At 41.0% G+C, this 27,760-nt stretch overlaps 1 protein-coding gene across 7 annotated transcripts in view; it reads right to left on the bottom strand.

Moving 5' to 3' along the window:
- The window catches only part of PLCB4 (phospholipase C beta 4), a 396,094-nt gene that overhangs the window by 133,766 nt on the left and 234,568 nt on the right, over nucleotides 1–27,760 (bottom strand). For all 7 annotated transcript variants that reach the window (XM_058563196.1, XM_058563198.1, XM_058563200.1 and 4 more), the window contains 3 exons: nucleotides 6,487–6,567; nucleotides 5,593–5,652; nucleotides 4,172–4,315 (listed from right to left, as the gene is read on the bottom strand). In XM_058563196.1, coding sequence (XP_058419179.1) covers nucleotides 4,172–4,315; nucleotides 5,593–5,652; nucleotides 6,487–6,567 — 285 coding nt within the window. The remainder of the gene's footprint in view (nucleotides 1–4,171; nucleotides 4,316–5,592; nucleotides 5,653–6,486; nucleotides 6,568–27,760) is intronic.

Below are 27,760 nucleotides of genomic sequence, written 5' to 3'. Positions count from 1 at the left end.
GTTGGCTCATTTGCCTGGATTAAATGTTTGGCGAAGTGAGCTTTTCAGAATGGTCGGATTGCAAAGTGTTACAAGAGCCCAGGAATTAAGAACAGAGTCAAGAATCTCATAGGATAAGTACTCCTAAGCAAGTTCTATACTAGAGACTCTCTTAACTTACATCTCATTTGTCAGACCAAAACTCGTCAGATGTTCATAAAACAACCAAAACACTCTGACCACCCAGAGAATGCTCAACTCTCTCAGTTAATAAGCTGTTTTCCAAAATGTTGTACCCGTTTTTTCTCACCCTATATGCTAACCATGAGTTACTTATGTTTCCAAACCTGTTTATGTCTGTTGCAACAAAAAATTACATAAACCAGTGAAATATGCTTGTGGAAAGAAAGAGGGTGGTTGTTTCTCTAGTTGAGTATTTCGGAAAGATTTCTTTAGAGGCGAGTTGCTAATTTTTTTTTTCTCAAACTGTGTGTGAATAAGACAACTAAAGGATTGGGAAAGAAGTCATACAATTGTAGGATTCTGTACTCCAATTGCTTCACAAGTTTCTTTCAAGTCTCAGCTCTACTTTAAAGAAACCAAACTAGATATTTGAGACAATGGATTATGGGGTAGGGTATAAACAAAAAATACATCAACTTCAATCAACAGACCCATACTTAATGAAAAGACTTTGGCCCTAACGTTAAAAGATTAGCCAACAATTGAACTACATTTATGTGCTTCAAGTTAAAATAAAGTGTTTAAGGTATGTATGCGTTCTTTGTAAAAATGATGACTTGCTTTAACTGACTTTTGTGATACACTGACCAGGAATAAAGCTGGCTAAGGGGGCAGTTAGCATATTCTACAGCCCTGTGATTCTAGGCTGCACTCATGTTACAGTGCTACCATAAACTGAGTCACAAACACCATTTCAGATACATGGGGAGGTCTCAACATTTCTTACCTGACCTGATTTAATTTATGAATTTTGCCATCATTTTGACCTGCAGTAACTACATGTGTGTATTCTGAATAAATCCTCTCATTTTGATGGCTTATGTGTTCTGTTAGGGATAGTAACCCAAACAGAGGAATAGGAATAAAATGGCAGTGATGGGGAAAATGCTGTCAATGCTACAGGTGGTAAATATTAGGATGTGGATTAATATACTTACTTTAAGTTTTGAAATCAGGAAGTGGGCAAGATTATCCACATACATGTAGAATTAGTGAAAACATTTGTTCAATGTGTTCTTCTCCAAGTGTCAATCAACCAAAAGGATATGCTCTAATAATTATGAACTGTCTAGTTTGGGCAATGAGATTTATATTAATATTTATATATTACACTATTACTGAAATATAAAATTCTAAGTAATAATAGTTCCCAGAAGCTGAAACATTTAGTTTCTTCAATAAGAGCAGGTTTAAATAGTATTGAGTTGAACTGAAAATCCAGTACATAATTATTTTATAGTCCTTACTTATTTGGCTAGCTAATCTTAAATTTAAGTGGAAATGATACTATTAAAAAAATACCAAATCTTATCTTTAAGTATACACCTCCTGCCTCAAGCATTCACATGTACATACCTACTCATGAATACAGGTTTCAGAACATGGCTCTTAAACAAAATGGAGCAAGACTGACAGCATTCGAACCATGGAAAGCAAAAACATTATGGGATTTACAGATTTGAGCCACCTTCCCAGGACTGTCCTGCTCAGGGCATGAGGTGGGATGGGCAGCACCATGAGAGACATCGGAAGGCCTGAATTATAGGCTGGACTCGGGCCTGGCCTGCTGTGTAGTCTTAGGTGGGTTAGCTTCGTTCTCCTCATCTGAAAAATGAGGTGGTGGAAGCCCTTCCTAAGTTTCATTTCCAGCTCTAAAGTTCTGTGACCCTGTGACCATAATAGCTAACACACATCGAGGCTCTCAATGAGAAAGGCAGTGCACGAGGCACTTTCCATGTAATGCATGTAATTCTCATGACAGCCCTAAAAGCAGATATTTTGGTATTATTCCCATTTTACAGATGAAGAAAATGAGGCACAGACAGGGCAAGTTGTGTGTCTAAGCCACAGAGCTGGTCATTGGAAGAGCAAGGATTTGAGCCCAGGCACCCTGGTCCCAAAGTCCAGATTCTTAAGCTCATACTGAGTCATACTGTTTCTTGTAATATGACGAGTTGACAAGAGCCAGGAAATGGGTCTACAGAACTGTCTTTTTGCAAAATTTCAGGTGACTAAATATCTATCTGATTAGCAAGACTTTTTCTTCATGGGTGGTCAGCACGTACTTCCAGGATTGAATGCTGCTATGACAAATAGCAACTAAAAAGAACTCTGCAGGAAATACGCAGGCGGGAGCTACAAGCAGCAGGAACAACGCTTGTTTAGATCAGCAGGGTTCAAGAAACCATTCAAGCCAGGTGTCGATCTGAGTAAAATAATAAAAGAACTTGAAAGTACTGCAAAATCTGTTCTCCCAGAGTGAGGCCACCTGGAACAAGAGCACAAAACCAACAAGACCCCCACGAGGACAAAAACGGAGGCTCTCGTGTAACACGGAGCATCCATTCCTGGCTCCAAAGCCATAAGGCCAGGAGCTTCCCAGACTTCACTGCACATATGAGTCACCTGGGGGGGTCTTGTTAAAAATGAAGATTCTGGATCAGTAGGTCCGGGTGGGCCTGAGACTCTAGCCTGTAAGGAGCTCCCAGAGGAGGCCTATGCTGCTAGAATATGGACCATACTTTGTGAGTGAGGGTAAACGAGCCTTTATGGTCTTGGAGTCTGCAGAACTCAATTCTGCCACCAGGCAGCTCTAGGTCCAGAGTTAAGTCTTCTCGTCTCAGTTTCATCAAATGATCTTACTTGTACATTCCCTTCTAGCTCTAAAATTCAATTTATATAATGATGCCTTTCTCATTGAACCCTACACTGAGTTTCTACTTGTAGGATTAATGGGAAAATGAAATGCCTCCCCCATACCCCATCCCAGGTCTCTGCATTGGGAGAGTAAAGGCTCAGGCCTCTTCACTCATATTATAGAAAGATAATTGGAGCTCTGTTCAGAGATAAAACCACTCTGAAAACAAACGACTTGCAGAAAGGTGATTTATGTCTCAGACTTGCTACTTTGGCCAAAATCTCTTTGAGACTCACCTGCCAGGGCAGTGGCATGCTGCGTATGGTATCAAAAGATGGATCATAACCCAATACTTTAATAACTTATTGGTGGACAGGGGGAGCTTGGATATCTTAACCAGCTAGACCTATGCTGTCTATTGTGGTAGCCATTAGCCACATGTAGCTATTGAGCACTTGAAACGTCAGATTTTGAAGACTTAGTATGAAGAGAAGAATGTAAATTATATCATTAATTAATTTTATATTGATTTAATGCTAAAATCCCAATATTTTATATATATTGAGTTAAATAAAATATTTTAGTGAAATTAATTTCACCTGTTTCTTCTTTTTAAATGTGGCTGTTGGAAAATTTAAATCACAGCAGTCAGGCGTCACTTGACGATGGGGATATGTTCTGAGAAATGTGTTGCTGGGTGATTTCGTCATTGTGTGAACATCACTGAGTGTAATTACACAAACCTAGATGGTATAGCCTCCTATACAACTAGGCTGTATGGCACTAATCTTATGGGACCGCCGTTGTATATGTAGCCTGTCATTGACCAAAACGTCGTTATGTGGCACATGACTGTACATCTGTGGCTTGCATTATATTCCTACTGGGCAGTGCTGATTTAGCCCCTTGCTACTCAAACTGTGGTTCTCACACCAACAGCATCCACATCAACTGGGAGCTTGTTAGAAAGGGAGAATTTTGTCCCCACATCAGACCTATTGAATCAGAATCTGCATTTTAACAAAATCCCAGGTGATTTCCTGTGCACATTCAAGTTTGAGAGGTGCTGGGCTAGTTCTTCCTGCAACATATCACGGTAGGTATTTGGGCTGTTGGGGTACATGAGTGCCACGCTAAAAGGGTATTGTGCTTGCTGAATTTTCTACACCAACATTCTAGCAAGGCAATGGAAATATTTTTAAAAATTTTAAATTGTTATACAATTTAAAAATATATATCAAAATAGTATACACAAAAATTTACGTGCATCACATATATACACATGAGGGGAGGTTGTTTCACTGAGGCTACCTTAGTTACTTCTGGATTTTCAGCCACCATGTACGTGAAACTGATGTTCACCAGATCTGTACCACTGCAGACGCAAACTATCCGCCCTTCCAGATCATTTTCTGATTTTCCAACAGCTTCCAGAGCAGCCAGGATTTTGGGATCCTGCATAGAGGTATACAAATAGAAAAACATATGTTAGATTAGAGTATGGAGAAAACACGGCATAAAGAAACCACATTTGACATAAAAAATATACATAAGGGCAAGTTTTCCTTCTATCTAAAATGCCCAGATAACTAGCATTGTTCTAAAACTTGAAGAGGTAAAATCTGTAACGCTATACATTACTTGAACTCATTTGGTAAGAAATGTATTATAATATTATTGATTTAGAAAAATAGCTGTGGGGTCTTTCTTTCCATTTTTGGTTGCAGTTATTGGAGGATCTGGAATATGGCAATGTCATAGAAAGGCTTTGACCTGCTTGTGTCCACACAGATCGAAGGGGTCTCTCACAGAGAACAGCCACCAAGGTTTCACAGGAATAAGCACGGCATTGCCACACCAGCAACCACAAGTTACCCGAAAATGAGATCAAGTCTTTCAAGTAGCTTGGACACAAAGAGTGAGTATGTTCATCTCTAGAAGCCATGGCATCCTCATTTGGAATGAAGACTGTGTAAGTTCACCCTAATTAGCAAATAAAATAGTGTCTTTGTCCTCGAAAAGAAGTCAGGAGGAAATGCCAACATAGTTACACAGAAGTTTTAAGTAACAAAAGAGGATAGCTTTAAAAAAACAAAAACAAAGTTTGGAACACAATTTTGTTTTGAACCTCTAAAAACCTGCAGGGCTATTACGGAAAAAGGAATAAATACTGTGCTAGAATACTCTATTAAAAAAACTATCTTTTAAATTCCTAGCACACCTATGAAAATAGCTTCTTACTCAAACAAATCAATCACTGTGAAGAAGGCTGATTTATGTGCTTTGTCATTTTCTTTTCTCTCAGAGGTGAACTGAGCCTTCAAGGTGAGCGAATGTCTGCCTGCACAGGTGCACTAATATGGAACTCCCTGAGCCATTTAAATCTTCACATCAACCACAGACCAGAACTGACTCACTGCTTGCTGAAATAAGGTTGGGGCGGCGTTAGGGGGGGGCTTTCAAATTAATTTCTGAGTTAAGGGAACTGTTTCTTTGCTGCTGGCATATGCAGGGGTCTTTGCTTTCAAAGGTCAATAACATTTCTAATATAACTAAACACAATGCAGTTCAATTCACCCAACAGTCATAGATGAGAAGATTTCTAAACTGTGTCTGTTCTTAATTCTCAGCAATGCTTTTGGGGCAGTAACAGGTTCAACAGCATTCCAGAGACCATTTCCAATCTAAGTAAATCAGTGTTTAGAAGAGCAGCAAACACCAAGCACAGGTACCTTTGGTGTGGCTCCCAACCGAACACTGTTGATGAGGGAGCATTCTAGCACTTGTCCTTCCTGAAAAGAGAGAACACAACACAGCAGTGAGCCTAAATTCTGCCAGACTTATGGCACAGACAAGGTCCTTCGCCAAGGTTTGTGAGGATGAAGACAACGCTGATGAGAGTAAGGTAGAAGAGGAAGGGAAAAACAAATAACAACAATAATAATTTCCTATGAACAGAAATAGTCAAGACCTCAAACATTCCATTTCAAACATATATTTTTGAATGCATACGTTCAAACATATATTCTATAATGTTTTTATAATTATTTATAAAATGCTGTCACTTTTGCACACACAAAATTGTTAATAATGTAGGTACATCATTAAATATATGTGTGTACATGAAATATTGAGTGAGAATAATGCTAACATTTATATAATTCCAATTCTACTTTTCTTAAATTCAGCTCAAAGGTTCATTAAATATGTACATTGTGCCATGCATCGCATTATGTCCTGGGGTATAACAAGATGAAAACACTCTTAATGCACCTTTGAGATTTCAGCTTGAACATCTCTTCTTTTGGGAAACCTTCCTAACTCCCAAGATTAAATCAGATCTGCCTGTTTAAAGTTCTTGTAGCAGCCTGACCTTCTCTTTCACAACACTCAATGACTTGTAATTTTTTTTTTCTTGGATGCCTGACTTTGCTCCTAGATTGGAATCTATGAGGGCTAGGATAATGTCCTGCTGACCACTGTATCCCCAATGCCTGGCACGAAATCTTCAATGAATGAATAAGCATAGGGTCTATACCCTCAAGAGGGACTGCGTCAACTCGCTGAGAAATAAAATGGCTTAGACCAGACAGCAGGAAGAACGAGCTGCTGTTCCTGTGCCATACCTTGCCTTCACTTCTCCAGGTCAGAAAGAATCCAAATTCATCCACTTTGAAGAGGCAGTTGGGTTCAAACACAAAGGATTCCTGTTAAAAAGAAATGTGTTGATCTGCATGACTCACACCATTTTGAATCTAATAAAAATGCAAATATCTTTTAGCCTCTAAACAAAGGAAAATGAGAAATCACCCTTTTGCATCCTGAATCTAATGACCACACTTCTTAATATGGGATGTTTTCATTTTGAAAACTCTTTGCATTTATTTTTGTATTGAAAGATTGATCAATTTTACACAGCATCTTCCCCTAAAATAGCTTTAAGAATGAAACACACTGATGTCCTGAAGGTTATAGAGAAGGAAGTTTCTCTAAGACCTTGGAAAAAGAGCTCCCAGAAGGAAGGACTGCCAGGTTCCAGTCAACTGGTCTCCGTCCGCACAAGAGGAATCACTGCCTGTATCTAACATAGCGTCAAAAATCAGGAGGTAATTTTTTTGAAAGTCATTGATTTTTTTCTTTTTTTGCCTACACAATTCAGCATTCTGATGTTTACTGAGAAAATTGCTGAGATTTTTTGCTTTTATATCCAATCTCACTCGGCATCCTGTAAACCAGGACTTGAACAAGATTTTTCTCTATTCAAAGTGTAGTCCTTGGACCCATAGCATCAACATCGCCTAGGCGCTTGACTCAATTGCAGAAGGTAGGGCCCCAGTCCAGAGGGACTGAATCAATCTCTCTAGCGTGGAGCCCAGAAATCTGTGTTCCAACAAGCCCTCCAGGTGATTCTAATACACACTAAAGTCTGAGAACCACTGCTGTGGACTGCGGCACCAGAAACTCTGTTGAAAACCATAGAATCAAAATTGGAATCAAGAATGAACGCTAGCCAAACGCAGGGGCCCCAGAGCAGCTATGTTGTACTTGCCAAAGGATTCCCGGTCTTGAGCAAGAAAGCACTTTTGTGCTTAAGAAAATTAGGAAAATTCTATGCCAATGAAAGAAAAAGTGTGTTCAGGCAATGAACCCAGATGCCCTCTGCCCTCTGTTTGCATTACACCAAGACTTGACACCCATGTGTCGACAAATCCACACGTTCTTCTCATGATCTAAAGAAATTGTCCTCCTAGATCATTACAACGCCAGCAATAGGGAGGGAACCCGTCTGGCAAACATGGACCAGAGCAACGACTTAAAACAGATAAAGAGTATAGGATTAAGATGTTAAGGGTAGTTCAGACTCTTAGTTTCACCCATCAAAATGTATCTTTCTAAATTCCAGGGAAGCAGCGACATTCATCAAGGGAAATTCAATGTCAAGATACTGGGCCACCATAAAGTGTCTGAATTTAGAGTCTTGGAGACCCTGAACAAAGCCAGCCTTCACATTTGTTTGGGTAGTTTTCTGACAGATGAAGAATTATCATACATATTTCAACTCTATACCAGGCAGGTGCTAGGCACTGCAGACACAGCAATGAATAAGACAAAGGAAGGAGCATGGTACGCCCTTTGCCTTTGGAATCAAAGCCCAATTCTGCCATTTATTTGTTATTTACATTCTCCTAGAAAGAATCTAAGTCTCAGAATTCTTATCTAATAAATGGAAATATTTACACCTACCTTTCATCAGGCTTGTTGTGGGAATTAAATGAGATGGTAAATATAACGAACAGCACAGTTATAATTCAGCAAGTGGTAGCTACTATCAATAATGTATGGTTCAAATTTCCATTTTTGATAGCAAAATACTAACAATATGAAATTGCCAGTATGTGTTGTTTTTTGATCCACAAAAATGGCACTTTAGTATGGTTCAATTTTTCAGAAACAGCTTGACACAGAAGTTGACACTTGAGATGTTTCTTGGAGAATGAGTAGAAATTATCCAGGTAAAGGAGCATGCCAGGCAGGGGGAGCAGCACTTGCAAAGACATGAAGGCTTGACCTGACACCGGGGACTTCTGAGGAGGTGGTGTCCTAAGAACATCTCAAGGAAGTGGCAGGGGATGAGACTGGACACACAAATAAGACTAGATCAAAAGGCTGTTGTACACCACACAAAAGGTATTAACCTTGACCCAAAAGGCCAAGGCAGTCTTATATTGTTACTAACTCTGAAGTGAGAATTATCAACTAAACTATGAGAATTAACACATTTCAGAACACTTCCCAAGCAATATTCTAATGGTAATGAATTCTGGTGCACAGTGTTCAAAAGTACGTCCTAAAATGGTATTTATAGAGTAGACGCACAATGAATCAGCTACCATCAATATTATTTATTTATGTGTACCCTATCCAATTCCAAATAAGGATTTGAGATGATCCATGAAATATACATGATAAATAAGAACGGTTTTCCAACTTCTTTTAACGTTGAACTTTCAGTTTCTTGGCCTCCTTAACAGCAATAATTTTCTTTTTTTTCCTTCCCCTCTCAGCTACCCATTTACCTTCAGAGCTAATCACCACCACCTTGAAATTTCGATTCCTTAACATCCCACTCTTGGACCACTTCATCTGATCCTTCTAGCGTCTAGCTCTACAGTCCTTTTTGTCCTATATTAATTTGACTTCTTTGCAACTTCCTATTTGTTAACCCCGCCAATCTCACTATCCATCAGCTTTTCCTCTTTTTACTTCCATCCTTGTCTAGCTTATTTCTATGGTCCTGTATTACAATCACTCCTTCACAGACACCCTGAAATTTCATGCATAGTTTTTTGGCCAAGAAAACAGAAAATTAAGTCCATATTTTATCACTGAATTTGATAAACAAAATCACAAAACTGGATTGTCTGGCTTTAGTTTAAATTCAAGATTATAAGCTTCAAAATGGATAGTCAACAAAGACCTTCAAATTCATCATTCTTTCTTAAAAGGTTCCCCACTCTTTGAAAGGACTATTTCATTGCTTCTTTTCAACCCCTTTACTCCCAGCCAATTACTGTGCTTCACTGATTAAAGGAAATTCATCAGATGAGCACCTCTCTCCTTCTTCCCTATTAAGCATGCTTTCTCCCATCAAAGGTGGAGTATGGAGCTCCCATCTCCATACTCCACTTCTGCTCCAGACTCAATCGTCTTCTGATTCTATCCACTTTCACCTACACAAGGATTTCAGTCTTTTATCACCACCCAATACACATCAGGTTTTTCCCCCCATTATATCATTCCTATCAGCACACAAATATGTTCTAGTTGTTCCCACTTGGTCCTTCATTTACTACCTCATGTCTCTGATCCTCTTCAGGGCATAATATCTTAAATAGTTTGTATTCACTGTCTCCACTACCTTTCTTCCATACTATCTTTGACCAATTCCATCTGCCTTCTGTTCCTATCACCCCTTAAAACTTCTCTGGCCAGGTTTACCATGACTTTCATGCTGCCAAATGCAATGCACACATTCCTTTTTTCATCTGATTTGATCTCTGAGTTGTTGACTATTCCCTCCTTCTTGAAACACTCTCCAATCTTGACATCCTGGTTGTGTTCCATTCCTTTCATCGCTTTTCCTTCTAAACCCAACTTCTACATGTTCCCCAGGACTTGGTTCTGGGAATTCTCATTTCCACTATGTTCCTAGATCTCCTTTAGCTCCATGGCTTTAATATCATCTATTTCTTGATGACTCCCAAATTTATAACAGCAGCCCAGTCCTCTCTGAGTTCCAAATTCAGATATCTAACTCTCTACTTGATATCTCTACTCAGATATTCTAAAATTAACATGTCCATAACTGAATTCTTTTTCCCTAGCCCCCTCTCTCCAAGCCTCTCCATCACAAGACTTTCTTAGTTCAATAAATGTCACTAATATCTACCCATTTATTGAAACAAAGAGTCATCTTTGACTTTCTTTCATCCTTTCCTTTCACTTCTATTAACAAGTCTACTTTCATAGCATTTTTCACATATATCCATTTTACTCCATCTCCTCCACCACCACCACCACCACGGTCCAAACCACCATCATCTCTCCCATGGATTGATCTTCCCACTTCTACTCTTTCTTTCCACGGCAGCCAGATTGATTTTTTTAAACTTTCAAGCAGCTCACTAAAACCATCCAATGGATTCCCATAATACTTAGGATAAAATCCCAACTCTTTACCATGGTCTAAAAGGTTCTGCATAACTGGGTCCTAGAGTCCTTATCTCATGCCTTATCTCATCTCTTTCTGTTCTTTGTTTTCCTTCCTGTTCACTACAACCACCAGAACTCTCTTTCCTAAACTTCTCAAGCTCTTTATGGCCTCAAGGCCTTTGCACTTGCAGTCCCTCCTGTCCAGAAGTCTCTTCCTACTGCCCTTAGCATTAGCTGGTGCCTCATGTTAATTATCCCCTCTCTAGAGGAGCTTTCCCTGACCTCCTTAATAGGTCTCTCATTTTATTCTCTATTACAATCCTGATTATTTTCTTGCTTGCACCAAACACAGTCTGCAATTATTTCATCTTTTTGTTAATTGATTTATTGCCTGGCCCCCACACCAGAGCATAACGTCCTTGAGGGCAGAGTCCTTGAAACTTTCTTGTTCACATTTGCACTTCAAGCACCTAGCACATCAAAGGCACACTGAAACTAAATTCATGCACTAAAAAGTGAAATGAATGAATTTTTTTTCAAATAAAATCTTTTCCAGCAGGCCAATATGTAAAATATAAATAAGAAGTTACTTCAGTTGGGGGGGTTGCACCAGGTCCAAAATCCATCAGGGTCAGTCCTTGGAGGGCTGCCATGGACAGACATAGAAATACAAGAGCACTGTGTTGAGGTTGTCTGCCTGGAGGAAGGAGCACCTTTTTCTAATCATACAAGCTCATCTTTGAGGTTGGGTGTGGCTTTGAGACACCTCCTGGGAATCCCTGCTGGACCAGGAGCACTGTTTGAATGCCACGGCAAAGAAATCATTTTCAAATTGGAATAAGAACTCTGGGCAAGGAGAAAAAAATAAGGGAAGACAGCAAAATAAGGATAGAGTAAAAAGTAGCTTTCAGAAATGTTCATTATAAGGTCCTACACAGTGAAAGTAGGATGCCAACTTGGCTCTGGGCTCCCTAGAACCAAAAGCAAAAAGGGAAAAAATATCATTTACCAAGTGCTCATATACTTCATAGATAAAAACATATCAGAGGTTAGGAGAGGCAACTGCCAGAACAGAAATTCTCCAGTGGGACCTCTAAAAAGCCCTGACCGATGCTAAAGACAAGGTTTCCAGCAAAACCCACAATAAACTTTTCAACTGTGACTAGAAGATTCTCAGACCAAATATGTTCAAACTATCCATGAAAATCAGAAGCAAATCTGAGGGGTAGGTGACAATCAGCTGAAAGGAAATGAAACACAACCTCTTTAGGCTTCTCTCCACCTCCCCCGAACAAACAGAAGGACCTGACCGTCTGGTGAGTAAAGGCACACAACGTCTCCTCTTTTTCCCTAACAGCAGTTTTAAATTTCACACAGATACCCCCTGACCAGAACTTGGGCCGTGGCCCCGTGACCAGACTGAGGCCATAATAACCTAAGTCCCCTTGTCAGGAAAATTTTCCTCAGTCTTGGGCACGGCAGGGAGATCGTCATAGGAAACAGGGCTTTTTCTCCTTTGCAAATCTGTCTGTTTTGCCATTAACAAATAGTAATGGGATTCTCTGGTAAGAAAACAAACCGTAACAGAACTTTATCCAGGGGCTCAGAATTTCAGTTCTCTGATGACTCAGTTAAAATCCGTCACAGTCACACTTTAGAGCTCAAGGACTAGAACCGAGCTCTGTCCTTAGGCCACTGGGAGAGATGGATAAATGGGCAGGAACTCCTACTGTCAAACTACAGACAAGCTGGGGGCCAGCGGGCATTTCATTTGAGAGGGGCAAGAAGACTCATTTTTGCTGGAGTCACCTCAGCTAGACGTTGTTTCTGGCTCGAGGATCCCCACTCTGAGGGGCTTGAGATGCCACTGTGGGCTTCCAGAGACATTTCCTCCATTTCACCAAGGATAGAGCATATTTAAAAGCTGTGTGTCTCCACATTATTTTTACTGTATTTGCCCCCAACACACGCTACTTCAATATTATTCAACACCACAACCTATGTTTCAAAGATTCAAGTTACTTTCAAAATGATAGATTAAAAATAGTTTTCCTTTATTACAATATTAAAAGTTACTTGGTTAAATGAAATTTAATCCCGTTTTTCCTTATAAGTAATGGCAGAGAAGTCAGCAGGCCAAATATTCTGATTGAAGAGGAGGAAAGTGTTTGGGCGGAGGTTCTAGATAATAGGCCATTGATTTTATTTTCATTTTGATTTGTGGTTATTTCTTACCCTTTCTCTCCCACTATCATTATCCACGTTAATTGCGAATGACTATCTCTTTCTACTATAGGGTTTGCATCATCAAATAGCGAATAGTCAAGTCTTACTACCAGGTAGGGATAGCTATTTTGGACTAGCTAATAAATGTGTTAATTCCAATTTATTTAAACGTTAGCTGTTCAGAGGCTCCTTTGGGCTTGTGATTGGATGGGTAGATTAGGATATTGAAAGGGTAGAATGAGTGAGGACTTTCACATTCCATCATGAAACTCGTGCTTTCTGAGAAAGAGGACTCTCAGAAGGTGGCACTGGGGCCCAGATCTTATAGTTAATGGTTCCTGGGTTCGAATGTCAGCCTCCTCACCAGGCATCTACTGGAGAATCTTGGAGTGGTCCCACTTAACCTCAGCAAGCTTCATTTTTCCCATCTGTAAATTGAGGAAACTGATACCAACTTGACAGGGCTCTCAAAATTGAGAAAGCTTATGTGCCTGGGACAAGGTAAACGCTGAATAAATGGAATGATAGTAGTTATGAGAAACAAGTTACCATTTAATTGAGGGCTATTGTGCGAGGCATTTGCACAAATATTATCTCATTTAAATCTCATGACAACTCTGCAAGGTTTTAGACTAGATCAATACTGTCCAACAGATTTTTCGCAACGATGCAAAGGTGCCCAATGGACACAGTCCAGCACAGTAGCCACAAGAGCCGCACAGGGCCACTTGAAAGGTGGCTAGTGCCACAGAGGCACCAATTTTGAATTTTAATTAATTTTCATTTTCATTTAAATGGCCACATGTGGGTAGTGATTACCATATCGGACAATGCAGTTTTAGGATTGAGGGGAAAAAAATGTTCGGAGGACAGTAAATTATTTAAAGCCACAGTTGATAAGTAACAGATCTGGGATACAAACTGGTTTCTCTGAGCCCGAAGCCCATATTCTACTCTGTCAACCTTACTCTGAGCAGGTCCCGCTCTACCTGTTACCAACGGATTTGTAAATTGTCAGTAAATGAACATTGCCTTGGTAGCCTCCACCATTGGGTAAACATGGGCCTGAGCCTCCTTGTTTCCTGGTTTGATAAGAACTGGGAGGAAGAGAAAAGGACTTTGTCAAGGTTGGAAAGAGACAAGTGAAGTATGAGTTAGGGAAGGCCACTCGAGGTCTTATCAAATATGAACTACATTATAAACCACTACAACCTAAACAGAGGAGCCTGGGTGTGGCCTTAAGAGTGGGAGAGCAGGTGGAGTCTGGGACAGAGTTCACCAGGAGATCCAAGAATCCGTGCTTTCTATCAGATCCCGGAAGCTTGGAGCCCGAGTGATGTCTCATGGCCCACTTGTTCCAGCTCTTATTCCAGAGGAATTCCCTAAGCTCTGCATCTAGCAGATCCTTTTTGATTCTGTACAATCACTCCCTCTCTCAGATAGACTCACAAATTTTTTTTTTTTCAAGTTAAACTACAGCCCTTAGTGACGACATTCCGCCATCAGAACGATTTACGGACTGCTATAACAGATGGGCGTGGGTCCTTATTGAGTTGTTTTTACCCTCGGGGATATGGTTTCCGCTTGGAACGATCCAGAATGTTCATTCCATTTATTAATCTCCCTAATTTAGAGAATCGTGGGATGACTGACACTGGGCTTCTCAGCTCACACTCCACGGAGGAGCAGGAGGGCACTGGCCACGGCTGTTCCATCCCAGACCCTGGTTCTGCGTGATTACCTTGTGAAGAAATCTGTCAGACAACATGAGAGCATCTGCAGCTTCTGCATTCCTTTCTTTGGCCTTTGATTCAGATTCCCATTGGGTTAAGTTGTTTACAGTGAATATAAACCTTTCCTCCTATATCTAATGCTCAGCCAGAACCCAAGAGGGATATACAGTTCTAGTCTCCTGAGGAGCAATGCAAAAGGTCTGTGGCACTTAGTAACACAGAGTACTGTGCATGCTGTGACTAATGGATATGCACAGTGCTTACTAAGCTCCAGGCAATGCTCTGAGCATTTGCACACATGAACTTATGAACCTCCCAACATTTCTATGAGGGAAGTACTATTATTATTCCCATTTTACAGAGGAGGATGGGGCATGGAAATTAAGTGTCTTGCCAAGTATCATATAGCTGGTAGGGCAGAGCTGGGATTGTTGGCTTCTGAATCACACCTGCTTTGAGGCTGATGCGTGAGAGAATGACATTGATAGAGAATGGGCCCACGTAACTGCTCAGCAGTTGGACGCTTATAGGTTGATTTGAACTCTCATTTCTTCATCTCCAAAAGCAAGGACAACTACCTCCTTCACATCTGAAGGAGGTTTTGCTGTTCTCCTTGTCACTGACCGTCGGGAACCATCACTGGCGTTAGAAGGGCTTCAGAAATGTTTTAGTTCTAATTACCGCACTTCTTGAGGATTCTCTTGTGAATCCACCAATTGTACAGACTATATTTATTACCAGTTTATTATAGGGAGTGTCAGAATTGTTTCTGGTATCAAGAAAAACTCTGTTTTTCCTGATCTGTTGCTTTTCTTGCAATCTAATGGACACTGTGAATCCTACGACTGCTTCTCTTTCCCGTGTCGCGTTGCCCACCAGGGGCACCAGAAGCAAATCTGCGGCTCACTTCTTCAGCTTGACAGGACATCAATCTTTGTTGTCCACAGAGCGGCTGCCCACTAATTTTGCCCCTAACTTAATGTACTTCCCAATTTTCTCCCGCCAACCTAAATTCGTGTTCCATTCCTTTCATCTGGTGGTACATACTTCTCAGTCCAGCTTCCTTTGGGATGTAAAAGAAACACTGTAAATAAGTACAAAAATCCTTTCATGAACACGAGAAACTACTGGGCATTTTACACTGGTTTTAGGATCAGCCAGACTTGATCCAAATGTGGGTGGACACTTATAGGCTGCTTTGAACTTTCATTTCTTCATCTCCAAAAGCAAGGACAACAACATCGACAATAATACCTCTCTTAGAAGGTTACCTCTGGGCATTAGAGTGCTTGATGCATCATCTGAACCCAGTAAATTATTATTGATTATTGATACAATGACATAGTAATAGTAATTATTACTAATGTTGCTAGTATTGATTATGATTAATCACCCAAAAATAAATGAGGTAAATACCACCATCTCTACCTTACAGATGAGAAAACTGATCCTAACTGAGGTTAGCAAGTTGCCCAAGAGGACACAGATAATATGCAACAGAGCTACATCTACATCGTGGCAAGGAGAGAATTTGTTACGTGGATCTTGACAACAAGCAATGTTACCACTGTGTGCTTTTTCCCACTGATCCAGAATGCAAATCTGGAAGTCTAAGCAGGAGGGAAATCCAGAGTTTATAAATTACTGATGAGCTAGACTTGCTGCAAGTTTGGTTGCTGCACAGGGAGGTCCGGTTGTGTTTGTTCTCTGCCTGAGCCAGCCTCAGTCTACCTCAGGCGCAGAGGACAAGCCATCAGAACGCAGGTTTAGCTTCTTCCTTCTTTATGGGCATGTCAGGGAGTAGTGACTTGAGGAGACGATCCACGGGTTGGGAGCCGCTACCCTGCCCTGCACATTCCTGACATGGCAGATCACATACTCAGATGCTGAGAGGACATTCATGCGAGTTATTTAGCAAGTTTTACAGGTGCTAGACTTGCTGTCTATCTTGGGTTCTAAATTCCATAGAAACAGAAATGAAAATGTTTCCCCTTCAATAACCAACTGTGAGCATTTATTTATTTCTTTATTTGCTGAGGAAGATTAGCCCTGAGCTAACATCTGTTGCCAGTCTTCCTCTATTTTGTATGTGGGTTGCTGCCACAGCATGCACACTGACGAGTGGTATAGGTCCATGCCCAGGAACCAAATGGGGGCCGCCCAAACAGAGCACGCCAAACTTAACCACTAGGCCTCAGGGCCAGCCGCCAAACTGTGAGCATTTAAAGTGCTCATTTCAGCAATGACTGTGAGATACAGTGAACCCTTATTCTGGTATCAAAGGGAAAGTTTCAATCCACTCATTTCATTTTATTCTTACCTCAGAAATAAAGAACATCATCAGCTTTCCAAATGACCCGGCTTAGAAGAGTCGATGAAGGCTATCAAAAAGCAACTAGAGGGAGGCCCAACATGTTTCTGATTTTTCAAGCTATATTTTAAAAAGAAACTGAAATTTTGCCTGATGGTGCTTATTATTAACAAGGTCTCTTACACATCCTTGGTTCTGTGAGCAACTGGGCAGCTCAACTAGGATTTGAATTTCGGGGGAGGAAGGAAGTGCTCGAACGAGTCAAACTCTATGTTTCTGACTGCTTACTTTATGGTCATTAATAGTTATGAATTCCCACTTTCTCTTCTACTTCCAGATAAAGAGGCTAAATCTTTGGGACTTAATTTTTAATGTCTGTCAGTTTGAGACGCCAAACTCTTGGTGTCTGTCTCTCTGTCCCTCTCTCCCTGAAGCATCTCTGATTGTGGGCATTTTGAGGCCAAATCATGGATGCTCAGATTCTGAGAGGGCTCTTGCAATGAAGCAAGACATGGGGACAGGCTCCCTGATTCCTGCCAGAGAACGCTTGAAGAAGTAATTCCTAACATATTCTGCAATTACCCTTCAGCCTGCAGAAGGGAAAAGAAAGTCAACAAAACATGCCTTTAGAAGGAGTGGGTGGTCACTCAAAGTAACTTTCTTGGGCAGGAAAACTGTCATATTAGTCCACACAGTTGCCTTAGCAACTAAAATAAGGAAAAATTAAAGAAGACCAGCCTACTCAGAGCCAGGGAGAAAAATTAATGTTTTTGTAACAAATATTTACAACAGATATTAAAAACAGATATGTCCTCTACCTCGACATTCTCTCCTTGGGCAAACTTTAGTCAGGCTCCTCTGAATCTTCTTCCCAACTAGGTCTCGACATTCAGGCTTCTGTGGCTGCCTTGGCATCACCCAATTTTAGCAAGAATCCTGCTAACTTGGTTTAGCCAGAATCCTCCGCCCTCAATATCTGATCACCCTTGATATCGGATCGGGCTCCTCATCCGCCACCATCTCCCAGGTGATGTCTAATCACCTTGGCCTGCCTTCAGCAAGAGTCTTGTTAGGTTGGTTGAGCCAGAATCTCCCTTTACCCCTCGTGTTTCCTCTTGGTAATTTTCCATCCACTGACTACCCACCCTGCTTGCTCCTTGGCTATAAATCCCCTTTTCCTTGTCATATCTGGAGTTCAGCTCAATCTCTCTCCCCTACTGCAAAACCCCACTGCAGTAGTCTCCTGAACACAGTCTATCATACCGTTCTTTAACAAGTGTCATGAATAACTTTTTTTTAAACATCCTCCACTCCTCCAAAAAAATTCTAAGATCAACAGGAGATGTGCTTTGCAGATGTACTTAAAACATGACCACAAGCTGGTGAGGCCTTCTTCTCAGTAAAGCACTTCTACTAAAAACACAATTAGCTCCCGAACAATAAATTATACCAAATAATCGCTTAGACATATAGTGACACAAGACATCTATCTGAAGAGGCACGTCAAGGACAGAACATTTTAAACTATTGCTATACGGAGAGAAAAGACCATGCTGAATAGAGTCACCGCAAGGAAAGGAATCCCAAATGACTTCCACGGACTTGTGCTTTGAATGTATGCATCTCCCACTTAAATAATTGAGCTTTTAAAAATGTTTTCCTTTATACTAGCTGCATGATAGGTCACTCCCTTTCTACTTTGTCTTCTGAAATAGCTTCTATTTAGGCCTCAAAGAGACACAGTTCCCACTGGCTCTTAGGGCCAATCCTGGCTCTATCATTTTTTACTGTGTCTAAAAGAAGTGCAGAAATCACCAGAATATGCACACAAGCAGTCCCAAAGGCTTAGCATGTGAGTGTCCTACACCAAGTTGGGTCATCTAGGAACAGACACCAAGATAGACTTGGAAGTGTAAGAGATTTATTAGGGGAAATGCCTGTGAAAGAGAAAGGGGAGAGGAAGCAGGAGGAGGTAGGGAGAGCCTTCAAACCACGAGGCAGGACTCACACCTGTGAGAGGAGAGGAGGGAGGAAGGAGAATTGGGTAGGAAGGGTCTCAGACCACCTCCACCAGGTGGATGGAAGCCCCAGAGCAAGGAGCGCCCACCAGAGGAGCCTCATCTGGAACGGGAAAGGGTGGGCTCCAGTATCTGCCATGTCAGTCATTGGCTGGGAACTTGGCATGAACTCTGCAGGGGTGCTGTGGGTGCTGCAGCTGGAGGCTGTCCCCTGAATGCACTCCTAGCAGCAGGCTTCTTTTGAAGGAAGATTTACATGCACATCTCCATGGCTGCCGCAGATGGTATCTCTTGCTAACCCTTCCTCCAGATCTCAAAAAAGGACCTTCAGTTCCAGATCCTTCGTATATTTAAAATTCCTTGAAAATTAGAAACCATTGAAATAACAATAATTTTGACTACCAGATATGTAACAAAGGAATTGCTGGATCATCTTAGGTCCCTATTAAATATCTGTTGAGTGATGAATGAATTCCCTGCTGGGGATAGAGTAGTAAATAAAAACAAAGTATCTGCTCCCATGGCTTATATTCTAGGACTTTTACGATGAACAGAAAACAAATAATATATCAGGAATTGATCAATGTGAACATTAAAGGGTAAGGGGATACGTGTGTGGGTGCGCGCACACACAGTTTTTTAAATTAAGATGATGATGAAGGCCCCTCGGATGAAGTGACATTGAGCACAACCGGAATGAAGTGAGGAAGTGAACCATGAGAACTGAGGATACATGGGGAAGAGTAGTCCAGAGAGGGAATTGCAAGTGCCAAGGCCCTGGGGTTGGAGTGTGTCTGGATTTTCAGGAACATCAATGGGACCAGTGAAGTGACAGGTCATGTAGGGAACTTGGAGGCCACAGGAAGGACTTTGGGAATTATTTGAAATGAGGTAGGAAGTCACTGAAGGTTTAAACCTGAAGAAGGGTATAATCTAACTTACATTCTAAAAAGATCCATGTTATTTATTTATTTTTGGTGAGGAAGATTAGCCCTCAGCTAACATCCGTTGCCAATCTTCCTCTTTTTGCTGATGAAGATGGGCCCTGGGCTAACATCCACGCCCATCTTCCTCTACTTTATACGGGACGCCACCACAGCATGGCTTGACAAGCGGTGTGTCGGTCCGCATCCGAGATCTGAACCCTCGAACCCTGGGCCACCAAAGCGGACCATGCAAACTTAACTGCTATACCACTGAGCCGGCCCCAAGATCCACCTTATTTATTCCTCATAATGGCTCTGCGAGGTAGGCAGTATCACCCCCATTTTTCAGACAAGGAAGCTGTGACTTAGTGCTTAGTGGGTTTAACATTGGCTCATGGTCATATCTCTTGAGTAGCAAAGCCAAATTGAAGCTATTTCTGTTTAACTCAAAACCTATGCCCTTAACCAACTATGTGTATTTCAACTCTTCAACAAAGAGCTCTCTAGCTAAGATTTTTACCATAAATACCACCTAGCATAAAAACTCTTTCTTATTTCCAAACAATATCCTGGCAACATGGCTTTGTTGAGCATCCAAAAACGAGGCTCCTTTTTGCAACTCACCAAAGTTAAGAGGATCATCTGCCTTTTAGGTACTTGGGAGAAGAAAATCCACAGCAAAAGAGCAACAGATGCACCAGCAAAACTGTCTTCAAGGAAAGTCGTCAGTAGGAAAAGCGTGTCGGCTTAGTTACCTGGGAAGCTACACTGGCTCAGCCCATATGCCTCACTAAGTGTTTTTGACAAGGCGCCGTTTCAGAGCAACTGCTTAACTATTTGTGGCTTTAAGAGTAAGTAGTTAAAAAACCATATGTGTTTCTTATTAATTTATCAGAATCAATATTAAGTATTAAAAAGATAGTCTTCCCTGCTGAGAATATTTTATGTCTATTTCCAAAAACTGACAGGTAATATTAGGTTCCTTTTATACAGTACATTTTACCTAGTTGTTGGGGGATTTATTCTTCAAAAGAATTAGAGACTAAAAACGTCCTGGCTAATACTTTTCTATCCTCAAAGGCTGATTTTCATTGATCACAGAGATATTAGTGTTCTTAGGGGCACTTATGGGGTACTTACTTGCTCTTAGGGGTAAATATATGAAAAATAAATCCTATCCTCGTTTCCCTAAGAGAATCAAATTAAGAACTCCTGGATGTGATAGTATAATAATTATGGTCTAAAATAGATAAAGCAAATGGGTGACTAAAGGAGTTAAACAGATCATTGGTTCTAGCTTCTACTACTGAACTTTAGAAAGATTTTTGTTTAATCACGTATATTTTTATATCATATATATCTTCAAAAAATGTTTCTTTGTGTAGGGGAGGAAAAAGTTTTCCTCAATCCTCTTAGGATCTCTGGCTTGATATGAAAATTAAACTGACAAAAACAGATTAGGAGGAGTAAAGCATACAAATTAAGTTCATTAAGTTTTGCATGACATGGGAGCCTGTGAAATGAAGACTCAAAGAAATAGTTAAACTGGAGTGTTTTTATGCTAGGCTTAATGAAGAGTGGACAGTCCTGTGGAAATATGACAGGTTAAAGAGTAGAAGGTAATGTAGTAAACTGGGGGAGACTTAGCAAGGCCTGTTTGTTCTGATTCTTCTCAGCGTCCCTTTGTCTTCAGAGATAAGGATGCTTCTTTCCTCTGGGTACAGGGAGGGCACCTCTCACATGAGGGTTTTATGACCTGTTTCAGGCAAGAATGTGGGGGAAAGTCAGTGACTTTCCTGCTTCTGCTGTTTTCTCAACTCCTTCAGCTTAAAATATTCAATATATGGCCAAGATGCCATATTCTGGGGTAGCAGGTCCTGAACCCCATCATTTGCACATGGCAGCCACTCTGAGTCATAACACAGGTAGTTGTGATTCACGTACATTCTCTTAACCAATACATTGGTGCTGGAGACAGGCTCCATCAATTACCACATGCTGGATGGTAGGCAGTTTCTTAAATGATTTAATCTTCTCTTTCCTCCTCTGCATAATATGGAAAATAATCTCATTTAATCCTTGAAACCACTTGAGGGTTTAAAAAGATGATTGATGTCAAGTGTTTAGCACTGTGCCCGACACATAGAAAAGCTCTATAAAATCTAATATGTTGAACTCCTCTGGAAAAAGACAAGTCTCTTTTATTGAACAGTTCTCTTTCCTCTTTATCTGCATGGCCTATTTGAGGGAGATCAGCTATAAAGAACTTTAAATGGATTTAATTTTTTTTCCTTCTAAGGAAGTCTAAAACTCCTTCCCTTGTCCCCTGCCTAGTGGTTCTCAAACTTCAGCTGCATCATCAGAACCACCCTGAGGGCTCTTAACACAGATTGTTGAAGCCCACCCCCAGAGTTTCTGATTCAGTAGGTCTGGGCAGGGGCCTGATAATTTGCAATTCTAACAAGTTCTCAAATCCTGCTACTGCTGCTGGTTGGAGACCACACTTTGAGAACCACTGCAGGCTAGCCAGTATGGAATCTTTCTGCTTAGCCTGTGACCACCCTTGTCACTTCAGGCAAGGTGTTTGACCATTTTAAGCCTCAGTTTTGTAATCTATAAAATGAAGCTAAAAAGACCTACCTAACAACAAGATTCTTAGGAGGTTTAAATCAAATAAACCTCATGTGTTTATACAGCATTTACATAGTAACACCATCTGTAGAGCACCAAGTAAGTGCTCATACTGGCAGATATTTCTACTGCCAGCACTAAAAAACACCCTCCCTAAAAACAACCCAAACCAGTAACAACAACAAAAATATTTCCTCAATTTTTAGGAAGACAGAACTCACTCACATGAAATTGAGTTTAAAGAAATGATTTTATAACTGAAAGGAATTTCAAAAGGATTCACTTTAAAATATGCTGTATATTTCATTTCACTGTTAATTTGTTCACACTTGAATAAACTCTATTAATTCCATGGCTTGACTACATGCATTAATAGAGTGCAATCCCAAAGGGAATGCGCAGAGAGAAGGAAGCCAGGATGTCCTCTGGGCCTCTTCACCGTCAGACTGGAGATCCTCAAGGCTATTCTCATCAACCCTAATTAAAAGGATGCCCTGGCCACACACACCTGCTAACCTGCAGCCACAGACACGGCATGAAGGAGCTAAAATCGAGAATTTTCCTACTTATACTTCATGTTGAAAAAAAGCAATAAAGAATTAGGATTGTCATTTTAGCCATTGAATTTTAACTAAATTATTTAGCATACCACAGTAATACTGCAAAGACCTACACAGTAACTCAGCTAGTTCCTTATATTTTAATTTTGACTCATTATTTACATACTTTCTTCTTGTTTTGTACTGTATTGTTTTGTTTCCACAAACTCCTTGTAAACTGAACGCCACTCCAGATTTCCTTTTCCACTTTCTCAGTGGATGTGTCTCACGTCCTCCCATGAATAAGCAGTCTGTCCTGCACCCTTGAATCACATGAATCTCGAGTATGCGAGTTTTCCATAAGACTGACTCGGACACTATTTCATGGGTGAGATGCTTCTCTTCTTCCAGGGACTAGAGTTACCTTCTACTTTGTGTAGAAATGAAGAAAAGCAAACCCAAAGAAACTTCACAGAGAGGAAAAAAACATAAAAATGAGAAGAGTAAGCAAAAACAAAAACAAACAAAACGGGAGCATCTTAGAAAAGACAAGAGTGGTTGGTTATGCAACAAAAGCTGATATAATTATAGAGGAAAGGGAAAGAAATGGAAGATGACTAAATTAAAAATAGAATAATACATTCATAAGAGAAAATGAGCTAAAAGTAATTACCTGAAACTGAAAGCATCATCATCACCATCAAAACTAATTTGTTATTCATTTCTATGTAACATTATTTGTCTTCTAAGCTAGCTGTCTGCAAACTACAGCCCGGGGGTCAAAACCAGTCTGCCCCTGTTTTTGAAAACAAAATTTTTATTGGAACACAGCCCATTCATTTATTTATGGATTGCCTATGCTCTATGGCTGCTTTTGTGCTATAAAGACAAAGTTAAGTAGTTGTGACAGAGACTGTGTGGCTCATAAAACCTCAAGTATTTAATATCTAGTCCTTTACAGATAAAGTATGTTGACCCCTGTTCTAACCCTTTTCAACAGGAGCTGATCAACTACATAAAGAGTACCTAAGATAACTGTGGTTGACTGCAAAGAGGGCCACAGTCCTTCATCGTTCCCTATATCTGCACCCTTGCAATGTGACTTTGCAGCCTTCCATCAAGAAGTGAAGTGTATGTTCCCACTCCTTGAGTCTGGGCTGGGCGTGTGACTTGCTTTGGTCCAGAGAATGCAGCAGAAACTTGGCTGTGCCCAAGAGAGAACAAACTTACAGGAGGATGAGAGACCAGGTGGGGTGGAAAGGAGATGGTCTCACTCCCACCAAGGTTATCCTAAATCAGCCAGCCCCCATTTGGCCCAGCAAACACCTGAGTCTGCCCAGCTGAGTCCAGCCCAGATAGCTGACCCACAGAATCATGGACTACATAAATGGTTGCCCGTCTTTGACCACTGAAGGGAATTAGAATAGGCCACCCCCAAATAGGCAACTTTGGCATGTGGATTATTTTGTGCTGCAGGCAACTGAAAATCAACAAATGTAGAAAGAAGCCTTGGAGCTTCTCTTATCTGATGAAAAGTAGAAACTTCTGAGAAATGAGGACTGCCATAAATTCCCTCTCCAGGGAGTTTTATGGCCAAGAAGAAGATGGAAAGTTGGCACCAAGATGAGTCTGCACAAACAAATCTTACTAAAATAATTCTTCTTTTCCATTAGTTTCCCCATATATTTACCTTCCCACAATTTACTGCCTCTAGAAGCCCAAATCCCCCTTTTCTTTGTCTAATCACTTCTCCACAATTTCTTGCCCTTTGTTAAAATGGTATATAACCTTCTGAGTCTAACCATTTCTTTGAGTTTCCACTTCTTTTCTGTGAAGCTCCTGAGCACGTAAAAATATTAGCATCAATAAAATTTGTGTGCCTTTTCTACTGTTAATCTGGCTTTTGTCAGTTTAATTCAAAAGCCCCAGTCATTAAACCTAAGGGGGCAGAGGAAAAGGTTTTCCCCCCTACACCATTAAGCTTTGGTGTGGTTTGTTATTGATGGTGCTCAGGGCAGGCCACTCCAAGACGCACCACTCTGGTATGCAGATCATTTCGAGCTGAAGACAATAAAGACTCAGAAAACTCAAGGAGAACATTCGAGTTTCCCCTCCCAAACTGCCTAAAGAATTTAACATAAAAGATCTGTTTCAGGAAGGAGTTACTATCATGATGGCTGTAATATAATGTAAAATAGATGTTACAATAGGAAAGGCACCAAGCCCCTCTTATCAAAAATTCTCTCTCTCCCTGGCCACATTCTCTATAGGTGGCCCTGAAAAGAGTTGTCAGACAAACATTTGCATTTCTATCTCCATGTGAATTGTCTTCTTCCCCTCTCAAATCCCAAACCACCACCCACCCCCAACACCTTCCTCGCCTTTAGCTACAATACTTAAGCAAGCAGCTTAGAGAGAAGGACGAGCTGCTCATTTCTGAGTTTCTCCCATGTATACATGTTATTACACTTGGTATTATTTTCTCCTGCTAACCTGTCTTGTTAATGATTTGGCCAGCCACAAGAACCTGAAGGGAAGGGGTAGAGGGGAATTCTCCCTCTTCCCCTACATTATGCATCCAAAGATCATACAATTAGTGACCAATAATTGATCCTTTTAAACCCTTGTCTCTTCACATTCCTAACGCAGGCTCTTCCTTCCTTTTCAGGCCTCACCACTTCATTCCAGAGTGGATGTCACGCCTAGGGGTACTTCACACCATGCTCACTCTTGTCCTCTGTGCCTTCCTACAACTTGACCTGCCAGCCAGTCAAACCTGAGGTCTGGCAATCTCTCCTTGGGGAAACCGTCTGATTGTTCCAGTACTTCTAGACTCCTCCATTATCCAAATCTCTAGATATCTGTACAACTCAGCACTCTTTGGTGTACAGCCCATTTAAAATACATGTTTTCATTGCTCCAATCAAGGCACAGCTTCCTTTTCATCAAGAGCAGTGGCTCCCTCTTCCTCCAGCTCACACTCAGAGGCAGATGGTGATGGAGGGCGGGTCAGTAAACCGTGATTTGAAATTGCTCCTCTAATCTTTCCCACAAGTAAAGGAACAAATGTGCACTAAGGATCTATGTAGTAATAACCTGGGATTATCCTGGACTGCTTAATCAACCCCTTACTCTGAGTTACGACAAAGAATAAAAGGCAGAAGTTAAAAGCCATTTACTGGCAGCAACTTTAGGAGTCTGATTATTAATGTTAAAGGCTGACTGATAACAGCTCTTTAAGGTTGGCAACAGTGTTCGTTGAGTTATTGGCTGAACCTTTTACAAAACAGACATGGTCTCAACCACGGCAGAGCCTCTGCTCTGAAGAGGCATCCACACACACTGGGCGCCTTGTACACACCTACCAGGAGCCTCTGGCACAGGTATCCTGTGCCCATTTGAGACGAGACAGATGCTCCACTCAGACAGGTAAGAGGACTTACTCAAGGTCGTAACTTGTAAATGTCAGGGTCAAGGCTCAAACCAGAGTCTTTTGTCTTCAAGTTTACTTACTTTCCGGAAATCTCCAAACCGCACAGACCTTTCCTTAAACGTCTCATGCTTGGATGATAATGAGCTCCACGCTTTGGGGTTTGAGAGCACAGATCACATTATCAGCACTGTTGTTTCAAAGGCTGGTCTAGAGGAAGAGACAGGTCTGGGTGTTTTGCAAAAACCTGGCTGATGCTAGCTCTTGTAGCTTGCATCAGTGTTCAGGCCAACTGATTAAGTGCACAGGCACCTGGTCACAGCTTTCTTATCATGCAAGGAAGAAGTCGCATGGCTGTGATGACAAGAACGGTAACTGAAGGCAGATGGGCGTAGAATCATAGATTCCTTAGGTGAAAAGCATACTTTTCAGAACCACCCACCTTAACATCTCCTCTTTTCTAGCGCAGAGATGTTAAGCAAGTTGCCTATGGAGATACAGCCAGTAAGAGGAAGGACTAAGACTCTAGCTCACCTTCCTTAAATTAAGTCCTGGTGTTCTCCAACCACACTTTCATATCTCCAACATGCACTTTGGCACCCTGCCCCAACCATTCTCCACACAGCTGCCAAAGTAACTGTCTCCAAAACGTAAATCACATCATGTCAGTCCCTGTGGAAAATGGCTTCCCATAACAATCAGAAAGAAATCCAAGCTCCTTGAGGCCTCTGTCGACTTCTCACATTTCCTTTCTTACCATTCCCTTGCTCATGATGCCCGCTCCAACCAGGATGCCGACAGTGGCCCTGAGAATGGAGGACTGAGAAAGGAGGAAAATGCATCCATTGGTTCATCCTCATAGCTAGTTTACTATGTTTTTCAATTCCCTTTTGCTCACTTTATTTTTAACTAAAACTTGTGATTTCTATTACATGCAAAATGTATCTTAGGTACTACAGAAGATATGATGATAAATACCATTTATTTCAGGAAGAGGAACAACATAAGCACATCCGGAAATGTACTTCATGTCTGGCATTCTCTTAGCCTGCATCAGAGCCCACCCAGCTTCCTGTGCTAGAAATCTCGATCTCATCTTACACTCCTTACTCTACCTCCCCTTCTATCACCAGGTTAGAAAATCCTCTAATGCATTCCCATACTCATCGTCTCCTCTTATTTCCCATGTGTCTTACTGACTGTCTATCCTTCAATCTCATCTCTATCCTCCCAGACTATTCACACAATGAATCCAGCTATGCTCACATTCCACTCATCATTCAGACTTTACCCTTCCCTGCTGAAAACCCATCAAAGGCTCCCAATAGCCTTCCAGATCTAGTGCTAATGCCTTAGGCTGGAAAGTAAAGCCA

This window comes from Diceros bicornis, chromosome 19 (assembly GCF_020826845.1).
Source record: "Diceros bicornis minor isolate mBicDic1 chromosome 19, mDicBic1.mat.cur, whole genome shotgun sequence".
NCBI classification, from domain to species: domain Eukaryota; kingdom Metazoa; phylum Chordata; class Mammalia; order Perissodactyla; family Rhinocerotidae; genus Diceros; species Diceros bicornis.
Note: the sequence above shows the minus strand (reverse complement) of the source record. Positions and strands in the feature narration are given on the sequence as shown.